This window comes from Penaeus japonicus, unplaced genomic scaffold (genome assembly GCF_977035675.1).
Source record: "Penaeus japonicus unplaced genomic scaffold, GWHDUDI00000001_assembly GWHDUDI00000011, whole genome shotgun sequence".
NCBI lineage: Eukaryota > Metazoa > Arthropoda > Malacostraca > Decapoda > Penaeidae > Penaeus > Penaeus japonicus.
In genome coordinates, this window is record NW_028234413.1 from 32,688,895 (window position 1) to 32,701,394 (window position 12,500).

Consider the following 12,500-nt stretch of genomic DNA (forward strand, 5'->3'; position numbering starts at 1 on the left):
CAATACTAATAATAGTAATAACTAAAAAAACTGAAAGCTCGGGGAAAACTTACTGATCTTTTTCCAGATAGAGATTATGAAGCCAAAGTCTGAGTTCCTCCTCCTCCCTCGGCACTTCAGACATGGGGATGCGCCTGATGTGTATGTGAACCTTCTTGCACTTTCCCATCAGGAACCCTAGTCACACACACAAACAAGCAAAATAAAAAAATAAAAAAACACATCTGTAAATCACTGAGCTATTATATAGATGAACCTCAATCTTGGTCAGCTTTCTTATTTTCTTTTGTCTTTCTATTTTTTTTCTATTTTAACTATGACTCTTCTTTGAACTTGTAATAAAAAAAGAGAGAGAAAAAAAAAGGATGAATATGACTGTACTCCCCCCAACATTCAATGCAATAAGATGCTGCTGCAAGGATTTTTGTTATTAAATGCATCATAATTACAAGTAGATTCTCACCTATCAGTTGTGGCGCATTGCCTCTGACGCCTTCTTCATTAACAGTCCCTTCATAGAACACGGAAACGTCATAAATGGCATCAAACTTGTCGTGCAATTGTTTGGTGACTAACCACGTTCCTCGGACTTTTGGGACCAAGTGATGTTTCAGCACCTGAGGAAATTCAGTTACTTTTAATAATTTAACAATCACAGCAATTCTGTAAAAATAATTATAAGCCTATAAAATATTCTGGGATTCCCCTATAATAATAATAATAATAATAATAACAAAAACCTATTTCTTTTTGTGTTTGCAATGTATATGCTAGTGTGGGCAATGCATACATGCATTCATAGGTATAAAAATGAGAGCACATATGCATGTGACTATGTCATGTGTTTGAGTGTTGAGTGTTGATTGTGTGCATGCGTGTAATGATAACAATGAAAACAATAATATTAATCATTATAACAATAATAATGAAATTAAGAATAAAATAAAAATAATGATAATAATGATAATAATAATAATAACAATAATAATAATATGTATTTTTTTCTTAATATACAGTGCTTTTGTGCTTGGAATCTGATCCAACAGGATGATAAAGTATAATCCATAAGCAAAAAATAATAAAAAACAAACAGAAAATAACATTAAAAAAAAAGAGAGAAAGAGAAATACCATAAATTTCAATAATTTCTTCTTTGCAAGATTTTATCAATGTAAAATATACATATTAGTTAGTAAAGCAGGCAAGGTGGTGCAGGAACATAAACATGAAAATACGAGTCAGGCAAAAAGGCAAGGACCAAGCAAATGTAGACCTGACAACTTATAGGATTATATAATACAAAAAACAGCTCTCATCAAATACTAAAAACTAAAACTTAATGTTCATTAAAATAAAAGATCATATTTCTTATCTCCATAAACAAGAGATTTTATGAAGTATAAATACTCTCTTAAAACCCGAAACACCTTCATGAATCCCTTCCTATGACTGAACACACCTTTAGAACTTATCATATCTCACCTGAGATGGAACAATTTAAGTCTTTTTTCTCCTATGGTACATAAATTATATTTCTATCTGTAAAATGTATACAAAACAGATACATAACAAAATTAGAAACAGAAAAGAAATGACAATTCTACACCACATACAGACTGTGGCTACAATCCACACACAATGATGTAAATACAAAAAACTTTATTGGTCCCACAATTCCTTTCCTGCTCAGAAACAGAAAAGCAAACCCTATACCATGGACAAAGATCCAGAACCAAATGGCAGAGAGCAAGGCAGTGAACAGAACCTCATAGGAGAAGCATATGAATCACCAGGACACCCAACCTCAGTTACAGGACTTGAGTATAAATATCCTTACTGTTTTCTCGGGGCATTTTCTAACTGAGACCTTGGCATCTTCCTTAGCTGCAGTCACTGTTCCAATTGCCTACAATAGAAAAGTCTCCGCACATATAACACATTCTATGGACATAAGTGTAAAAAAAAAAAAAAAAGGCAAAACTAATTGACCATTAACTACAAAAGAAAAATAAGTGCAAAAAAGTGCAAAATCAATTCATTATTTACTACAAAAGAAAAATAACAAACAATCACTTGTTTAACAATAGAATTAATAACAAAATAAAAAAATTGGTCAACATTGTTGATGCCTTATTTTGATGGAGATATTGCCATGCAATGACACCCAGCGGATAAACCTGAATATTCATGCAAGTTTAGCTTAAAATATATGAATTTATAGATTAGAATGTACAAATCTTCAAAGAAAAAACAATGCCTGAAATCTTCTGAGCATAAACTATTTTCCTCCCAGAAATATAATAAAAAATCCAACTTTCTCTCACATATTAAACTAAACAAAAAATAATAAAGCATGAATAAAGAATCAAACTCCATTAACAAATAGAATAATAAATCAATTGATCACCTAATGGATGAAATAAATAAATACATTAAATTTAATTCTTTCTGTTATGATGTTTAGGTTTAATCATCTGGAATCATGCATGTCATCATACCAGACCTGCTACTCTTGTATACACAGGCTGACAATCACTAATCCAGCATCATTGGGACCTACAGGCTGCTGGATAAGTGATTTTGCCGGATTACAGATGGTCATATAAATGCTGTGCAATGTAAATCAAAGTGATATAAATCATAAAGAAACACTACTGAATAAGTTTTTTTTTTTTTTTGTAGTTCTACCTTATCTGTTATGGATATTGTATAGTGTTTGTACTTCACACAAAAAAAAGCACTTCCTGTATTCACTGGACCCAAGATGGGGTTAAATGTTAGCAGGTTATAATAAAAGTGCACAAACAGGTTGAATGGCCTTGCCAGTGTTTACAAGTGCTCAAACACAGCATATGCCGCAGCTAGCACCGCCAAACAGTAGCAGTAGGACTCAGGAAATTTGAAATTACACTAGTGAAAATTAGTGTCGCATTACTGACTGTACTGGATAATGGACTGCCAGAGTAGTGATGGTCAACCTGTATCCTTTAATGAATAAGAGTAAATGAGACTGAAAACATTTGTTAAGGCTGGTTTTGCAGACCTCAAGATAGGAACAGGTCTGTGTTTAGTAAATGAAAATTATACCAAAGTTTCAATTCAGTCTTGAGATTCTAACAATCACACTCTTGTTATATGACACAGCCTCTCTTAGATCAATTATCAATGTTCTTTTCTTCCATGGGAAACTAATTATATTTCCTTGTCAATTTGGTATCTATATGTCCTCTCAGGGTTGTCTGAATACAGCTCTGGAGAGACAGTGTCCAGGATTATTTTCTTTCTTATGATGACCATAGGATTACTTGTCCAATAGTAATGGCGCATATTCCTAATCGTAATATAACATGTTCCATTACACATTTTTCCTTTCCTTCTTTTTTCTTTTTTTTTCATATGTTTATGTAAAAAAAAAAATAATAAAAAAATAAATAAAAAAATAAAAATAAATAAATAAAAAAAATAAAAAAAACAGTGAACAGCTTGGATGTGGTGATAAAAATATATTAGCTCTCACATCAGAGTAGGAGATAGTAGTCATGTGGGTACGGGTAAGTTCGATTACATATAGGGACAGGCTGGTATAGGACGGGGTTACAAGTTTATCAACCTGATGACAACACAGCAGTTTAGGCTCCGATTGGTCTAAATGCCGAGGTATTTTATACATGTAAGCTTAATGCCTTGGGCTATTTGCTAACCATTACACGCATGATCACCCAGCGTGCTGGCAATACAAAAAGACATGAAGTGATATCTTGTGTCCGGCAGCACATGATATCACATCTCATGGTGTTAATGAATATATAGATAGATAAAGAAAATTATCATATAAATAATAATAAGAATTATAAGAACAATAATAATAATAATAAGAAGAAGAATAAAATAGTAATAACAAAAACAATAATAATAAGAATAAAATAACAACAATAATAATAATAGAATAAAAATAACAAAAATAATAATAATTATTATTATAATAATAATAATAATAATAATAATAATAATAATAATAATGATAATAATAATAACAACAATAATAATGATGATGATTATGATGATAATCACAATGATAATGATAATGATAATGATAATGATACTACTACTACTACTACTACTACTACTACTACTAATAATAATAATAACAATAACAATAATAATAATAACAATAATAATAATAATAATAATAATAATAATAACAATAATAATAATAATAATAATAATAATAATAATAATAATAATAATAACAATAATAATAATAATAATAATAATAATAATAATAATAATAATAATAATAATAATAATAATAATCATAATAATCATAATAATAATAATAATAACAGTAATAGTAATAGTAATAGTAATAATAATAGTAATAGTAATAGTAATAGTAATAGTAATAGTAATAGTAATAGTAATAATAATAATAATAATAATAATAATAATAATAATAATAATAATAATAATAATAATAATAATAATAATAATAATAATAATAATAATAATAATAATTGTAATAATAATAATTAAAAAAAAAAAATAATAATAATAATAATAGTAACAACAACAACAATAATAATCTCAATAGCTCTAGAAAATCTGACAACTACTCTAAAAATGAGAGATTCCTAAGACTCATCAATCAAATATATCATGCTAATCATTAACTTCACACATAAATTAGAATACCGGTAGATTGTGTTCCACTGCATATTCTTCTGACTTCTTGATGACATCTGGGCTGCCTGGGTAATAGCGTGTACCCTCTGGGAAGATTACCAACCATGTCTGTTTCAAATATACAGATATGCAATAAGAAAAAGTAAACTGATCTTTCTTTATAAAAATTTATATACATTGTTTTTTTGCTTTTGTTTTATTTTCGGATTACTGATTGATATATAACGGCATACATAATAAATAAAAATAACTATATATATATATATATATATATATATATATATATATATATATATATATATATATATATATATATATATATATATTCCTCCAACAGGCTATATCAAACCAAAAAAATAACAGGAATTAATAAGTGAACAGTGAATTGATTTTTCATATACCCACTTGGTATAAGACCTATAGTACAGCACATTAGCAATTTATTCTTCTCCAAATATTATTGTATAGAATCTCAAATGCAATATGTGACAACAAACTTAAGATATATACAATATGAAGGCCACATTACATATGAACAGCATGCAATACTAACAGGAATCTTTGGATTTTTTAGGTAGTCCAGGGCATCAATCATCTTATCCTGATTGAAATTCCCCCTCCTCACATAAATACAGCCGTGAGTGTAGAAGTAGTGACCATACAGTGGGATCAACTGTAACGTGTTTTTCATCACATAGCGCAGGTGCCCTAAGGATCCACCTCGGACAGATACCATGTCAGCTACCAGCCAGTCAACTGAAAAAAAAATATATTTATATATTCATACCATAAATCATAGGCAATCAATCAAATAATCAGTTTTTTTTGACATTCCTAAAATTTATGAAATAACATGAATAATATTGCATGGTGCAATTTCAATTCACATAAAAAATGACATATTGTATCTCCTATCAAACCAAATTGAATATATCATTAACCCACTACATTACAACTCCTGTTAGGCCTAAAAGACGAGTATCATTGCATAGATCAAAAACTGCTCAATGTTTAAGCAAGTTCACAGCCATTTAGCTTTATGACTATCACAGAGCTAACAGCTTTCATTTAGCTTTATGACTATCACAGAGCTAACAGCTTTCATTTAGCTTTATGACTATCACAGAGCTAACAGCTTTCTAAAGTCAGCTTAAATTGAAAATTCTATTTGAGCAAATTGGTGCTGCCTGGCACATGAAAAGAAAAAAAAGAGAAAAAAAAATTCCCCCATCCCTCTAGTTTCTAGCCACTACCCACTGCGTCAGATATGGCCCATCTTGACAGTCAGTAAGCATGTTTGAGCCTCCGTTTAGAATGGGTTAACAACTATTAAATGGAAATAATGAAATTTTTCCATTACTTTGAAGTATTTAACCAATTCATGATGAATGATCTGATATCACATCATTGGAATATTTCTGACACGATGGATGACCTCCTTCCGTGTCATAAAGTTTCACCGTATGTACACATTGTACATAGTAAGTTTATATATAGACATTATAGTTGCATTTCTGTAAGCACATTTTTCTTGACTTTATCAAAAAAGAAAAGAAGAAAATTTTTTTGTCACCCTTTGGAGAAGTGTAAGTGAAAATTGCTCTGAGAGGTTCAGCATGGCCTCACACCTTGAGAAATCTCTCAGCAGGATCTGCGTGCGCTTGCTATATCAACAGCAGGAGCAGAATTAGGCAAATGTACACCCTGTCGTGAGTGGGTTAAATAGGATAATTCATGTTAACTGTGATTATACCATACCTGTTGACTGATGGTTGGCAAGATATAGGACACTTTCTCTCTTCTTCAGTGCATCTTCAGCATCACCATACATCACCACCTGTAATGGATGTTTTCATATCATACAAAATTCTTTAACCTGCACTATAAAAATGTAAGGGATATCAATATAATAACCATCATAAAACTAAAACCAGTGGGTAATAGAAATACTACCTCTAATCTCGTACAAGTCTCAAAGAAAAAGAGTACTAGTCGCTGATATAGAGAATAAAGTTTGTCGTCACCCCACTGGTATATCCAGGAGGGGAGGACTAGTGAAGCACCTCGCCACACAAGCCATACTGCGAGGTATTCTGGGGCTACCCCAATCATCATTGCCGAGCCAACCACATATCTGAAAAGCAGTTTACAGTAAATACTCCATTTTCAAGTTTACACAAATGGCATGGGATACTACTATTCACAACTCCAATTCTAATAAGTTGTGTGAAAATTTTATAAAACTGAATCAATGTCTTAACCCCTTCAACACGAGGACGCGTATACTGTGTCCTCGCAGCGCTCGAGTCAAACCCGAGGACGCGCATACTGCGTCATGGATGAGTTCTGGTGGAATTGAGTTTTCTTTCTTCCAGATACTGTACGAGATCTTTCAGAATAGAGGTTGGATATGATACGATGGATTACTTGACTTTCATTATTATTACATAAGAGTGGGATTCGCTTATACCAGGGGAGGGATTGCTGGGCCCTGCTAGCAATCTTTTTATTATTCATTTATGGAACATTATGTAAAAATATAAAACTTATTATGATTAGTTTACCATACTTCTCCAACCGTTTCCTTTGGTCATCTGAGTGAGGCCTCCCACCAAGGTCATTCTTTCCATCTTCCTCCCAACCCATGTAAATAACTTGTCACATGCATATGGGGGAAGAGGTTAACTATGCATATTTTGATATATAACACATGATGATTATGTTGAGGTTTTGGCTTTAAACTTGTAGAGGTTTTGGCTTAAAACTTGTCATATTCAGTAGCGACGTTTAAAATTTGGCGCGCGGCGGCAGCTCGGATACGGCGTGAGGGGCGTTTTCTACTGCCCGTAGTGAAGGGGTTAATATAATATGCATCAGGTGATTATACTGACTAAAAAATAAGATACACATACAATCATGACTAGATAGATATACCTTGCCCTTTGATGGCAGGGTCATGCACCATCCACTATGATTTTGTTCTCATAAGGATTTTACAAATATATGGCTCCATATGTTCTTAGTCACCCTGGAGTCCAATAGTAGGCCTACCTGACCTCACCTGTTTACCCTCTTCTTTGATTTTTTTGAAAAATGTCTTTACTTATTATTGTCCTTACTAAAGTTATTATTACAAACATTTTTATTAGCATAACATTAACCCAAAACAGACAAGTGTCATGGCATAAATTCATAATTTTTTTGGCTAACAATAGGTGTCATGACATAAATGACAATGACATGCCATGATTTACATAGGGTAGATCGATGTGTCTTTATTACAAATGACTTGCAATTGCAACCATAATTACAATAATTTTGGTAAAGTTCACCAAATGAGTTTTTGTTTAAAATCCCAAACATATGTGGCACCACTCTCTTTTTGCACCAGCAGGAAGGAAAGCCCTGAAGGGTGCCCATTCACAATCTCTACAGAGTAACAGCTCAAGAGAGCAACAACAAAATGCCAACTTCCTGCTCAAAAGTGCAGGATGTGCAGGCAGAATGAGAAGAGGAATGTGACCCAGACCATAAGGATAAGAATAAGCTAGGTTTATTAACCCGTTCCCGACTGGCCCAATCCGGCTTAAAAAGACCAAAATTCCGGGACTCTTGAACACATAAGCCTAACGTGTCAGGATTCTCGGCCGCACTGGCCGCGGCGTCCCCGGCGTGTAGCCAAAAAACCACTAGACTTGACATTTAGTCACCCATAGTTAACGGGTTAAGTAGATGCGCCATCGAACTTATATGCACTGAAGCGAGTCTGCCTATGTCAGCATGTGCCGACGTGTGAGAATGTATGCCAATGAGTGTTGAATTGACCTGAACTTGGTCCTTGCACCGTATTGCCTAGACTCAGCGGTGACCGCCAATCGACAGTGGAAACTCATGAGCTTGAATGGGGCTCGATCTGCCAACCACAGGGATGGGAGGACCCAGACCATGTGGAGTATCTGCAATGTGCCTCTGTGCCAATATGGCTGTTTTGTGCTTTGCCGCACACAGTCAGAAGGCTCCTTCCTCTTCCCAATCTCTTCCAGTTATCTTCATTTGGCTTGGTCATTTCTTTCATATTTGATTACAAAAGTACACAAATACAAAAAAATACAGTTGCTTTTGATCCAGTTATAAAATTGTAATACTTCTATTATACTGAGAATACAGAACATAACAAGCTGATATGGACCCTATACTACAATTTTAGTTTACTACAACACTAATAAAACCTGTTAGATGACACATACAAGTCTCACAACATTGTAAAACTAAAAAATTACTAATACAAAAATGGTTCTAGAATTATAAAGAGTGAATGAAAGAACACGAAAAATCCTGATGTGTGGTTAAGCTCCCTCATTCTGAAATTAAACTCATCAGGGGTGCCTCACAGGTGAGACTAGTACCTGTCCTTGGGTACAGGCAAGCAAATCTATCCCCATCTGCAATGGTTATTAACTATCAGGGTAAATTTTCCGAATAACGCCGCGTTACGAAATACCACAAAAGTGGTATCGATGGATTCCTCTCAACCTCTACTATTCATATATAGTGAAATTAATGAGCGCTTGCACCCCTGGACCCCACAATCTGGGTCTCTTTTCTTAAGGCACTTCGTTCGGGGCATATTTCGCTTGCAAAATCTTAACCAATGACCTACCTAACTTGCCTAGTTTTGAATTAATCCCTAGCCAAAGGGGGGCTTCGCCCCCCCCTGGACCCCTTTTTAGGCACTTCGTGCAACATACCTTGGGCAAGATATCCCGAATCCACCATCCTCGCCCTAAAATTCAAACATGGCTGTGTTACGTATTTACGGATAGTAGCAAGCTGTGGACTGGAAACCCCAAGGAATTACCTGCATGTGCTGTTATGTTCTCTCAACAGATGGCGCAACATTCCCTTATTTACAGTATAATTATAGTGCCCTCTATTGAGTGGTCGCGTCATCATCGTCCTAGTTTCCTATTATGAGACGAAGACTCAGTTGCTGTCATCATGGCGCAGTGTGAGGTATCCGTGTCGCGGCATTTTGAGCTAGAGGACTAATTACGCATCATGAGTATCACGAAGTGCCCTGAATAGGGGAGATCCACAGCCTCTTCGAAGTAGCACGAGGTAGCACGAAGTGCCTTAAAGGTGGGGGTCCAGGGGGGCGAAGCCCCCCCGGTAGGTAATTGGTTAAGATTTTGCATACGAAATATGGCCGGAATCATATTTTACCCCGTAATTTCCCTGAATGCCCTCCCCTACTATCGGGACCCAGATTGTGGGCTTCAGGGGTGCAAGCGCTCATTAATTTCACTATATATGAATAGTAGAGGTTGAGAGGACTCCATCAATACCACTTTTGTGGTATTTAGCGACGCGGCGTTATTCGGAAAATTTACCACTATCAGTAATAATGATCTCAAAAACATGGAATGAGATAAGTAAGTGAGATTAGATAGGCCTATTAATTGACTCCTTAGTGACTCAGCACTTGTAAGCCTATCTATGCAGAAAGAGAATTTAAAAATAAAACCATAATGGACAGTGTAAATAAACATACAATCCCAAATAAACATACAATCATAAACCATGATACATGCCCAAAATAACTGTATCAACATGACCTTCTTTCCTGGATGGATGACGAAAAGTTGCATCGCATTTGAAGTGTCACATATAGAGATTCCAAACAAAGTAATAAGCAGGATGAACACATATAAAGATCTATTTCTTGCAAGGTAAATCTACTACCATTCACTGAAGAGACATGAGTAATCATATCCATCTCTTTTGAGTTGAAATTCACTACTTATAAAACATAACTAATATTTTAAAAGTCTCAAAAAGGCCTACCATCCATCATCCTTTTCCATTTGATGTACGGCATTGTTGGCATGCACTTTCATTTTGATAACCCACCTTCAAACACTTACAAAGATATAAATAAACAAAGTATTACATAACTTTTCCCCCCACGTAAAAGTACAGGAGAACCTGACTAAAAAGAGACAAAATTAATTCAATCACACACTCACTCCATCAATCATCATCATAACTCAAGTGGCCACACATGCATGGAAAAGAGATAGTAGTACATTGAGAACACATAATACACCTAACATTAATCATATCTTGTCACACGATTGCATCCTGTTCACCAAGTCAATTGTTTACACCTCTTCTCCCTCCCCTAAACCACATGGCCACCCTCATTCCCACACACCTGGCTCCTCCTATGATGGTCATTCTTGTCACAAAGAATTAAAACTACCGGTCACCGTCTCCGCTGTGGTAGATACGACCACACTCTATCACAGTTTGTTGTTGTCGTCTGCTCTCATGACGGCGAAAGGATGCCAATGACTGTTTTTTTATATTCTTTTGGTCAGTTTAGTATAATCTTCTTTTATCTAATTGTACTTTTCATACATAAAGTGGAAGGTATTTAATAGATTGTGGGGATTGTGTGGGCTCCTATCTGGATCTTGTGTCATATTAGGGGATTAATATACATTATCATATTTGTCCTGCTGGTCACTATTCCCGATGCATAAGCAAACAAATGAAGGTCATGTTGCGTCATATGAGACTTAGGCCTTATTTTTTGGTTTTATTTCGACGGCCTTTCAAGTTCATTTTATTATTTCAATAGAATAATTTGATTTCATAGCGTGGTGAAAGGTTACATGGCATGTATGATATGAATATACTGTAAACAGAGTCTTCGTGTGGTTGCAATGTATCTCATTCATAATTTTCCATCTACATTTTCAAAATAGTAAAGAAAACATGCCTTGAACTAGGGAAACAAAACACCAAGATATGATTTATATCAAAATTCATGTGGATAATGTGCTTAAACTTCCAAGCAAAGAGTACGCCCCGGTGAACCCAAACCCTCATGACGAAACTTCCAACACAAAACTCCCCTCACCTCATAAATTGCATGAATGTTGTCCACAACGTGCAAATCTTGCCCAGAAAATCCTTTATGAACAGCATTTTCGCCATCATCCGTTCTCTCCTGCCAAAGATGCGTAAATAGTGGAGATTTATCCTTAAAAAAAGAAGTTCCGTCGACGGCGTTGCTATCGTCGAGCAATAAGCAACCCCGTAATGCTTTCCCCGCCCAACACGTGACAATCAAGAAGCGCAACTGACAGCATCACTCGGTAAATTCTTGGGCTGCTGGGTTGCTGATGCCAGATACTGTGATATATACGAGTATGGTATCATTTATCATCGGGTAGATGTCAATGGAATATTTTTAGGCTGCCTGTTTCAGCATTGTTTAGGCGGGAAAGGAGAAAGAATCAAACACTGGATCTTTCTAGAATTCCGCTTCTTTCGCCTTTCTTATGGAAGTTAATATAAGTATGATTTCATTTTATTCCAACTGCAAGAAATTCTTGATGAAACTGATCACTTTTGAGTTATCGGTATCACGTTCCACCTGGTTTATCCGCAAATTGCCGTCTCTCCGAGCCTGCATTTAAATCGTGCGTTTTTTAAAACATACTTAAATATCACTTGAGCTTCAATGAATATGTATACATAGGAATTAGATATACGCATCAGACACTTTTCTGGTCTTATATAAAATAGAGATTACCCAGTAAAGCAAATGCAAAGTCAATGTATAATCATTATGATAATTAAAATGCGATACTTAAAGTATAAGAGAGAGAGTAAATAGATGTATATACAGATAGTTAGACAGACAGATAGATAGATTAGGAGATAGAGAGAGAGAAAGAGAGATGTAGATAGATAGAAAGAGAGAGAGAGAGAGAGAGAGAGAGAGAGAACACAGGAAGAGGAAATTT

General features: G+C 34.7%; 1 protein-coding gene across 4 annotated transcripts in view; it reads right to left on the minus strand.

Annotated features, from left to right (window-relative positions):
* LOC122246711 (1-acyl-sn-glycerol-3-phosphate acyltransferase epsilon) overlaps window positions 1-11,823 on the minus strand; it is a 22,237-nt gene extending 10,414 nt beyond the window's left edge. The window contains exons 1-8 of one of the 4 annotated variants that reach the window (XM_043005444.2): window positions 11,609-11,823; window positions 6,637-6,817; window positions 6,442-6,520; window positions 5,237-5,439; window positions 4,693-4,791; window positions 1,838-1,906; window positions 464-617; window positions 54-177 (exon numbers count right to left, since the gene is read on the minus strand). In XM_043005444.2, coding sequence (XP_042861378.2) covers window positions 54-177; window positions 464-617; window positions 1,838-1,906; window positions 4,693-4,791; window positions 5,237-5,439; window positions 6,442-6,520; window positions 6,637-6,817; window positions 11,609-11,688 — 989 coding nt within the window. In that variant the 5' untranslated portion in view covers window positions 11,689-11,823. Of the gene's footprint in view, window positions 1-53; window positions 178-463; window positions 618-1,837; window positions 1,907-4,692; window positions 4,792-5,236; window positions 5,440-6,441; window positions 6,521-6,636; window positions 6,818-10,897; window positions 11,051-11,608 lie in introns of those variants that run through there. The other 3 variants (XM_043005445.2, XM_043005446.2, XM_086541904.1) reach the window with 3 other exon arrangements.
* Between the last annotated feature and the right edge of the window lie 677 nt (window positions 11,824-12,500).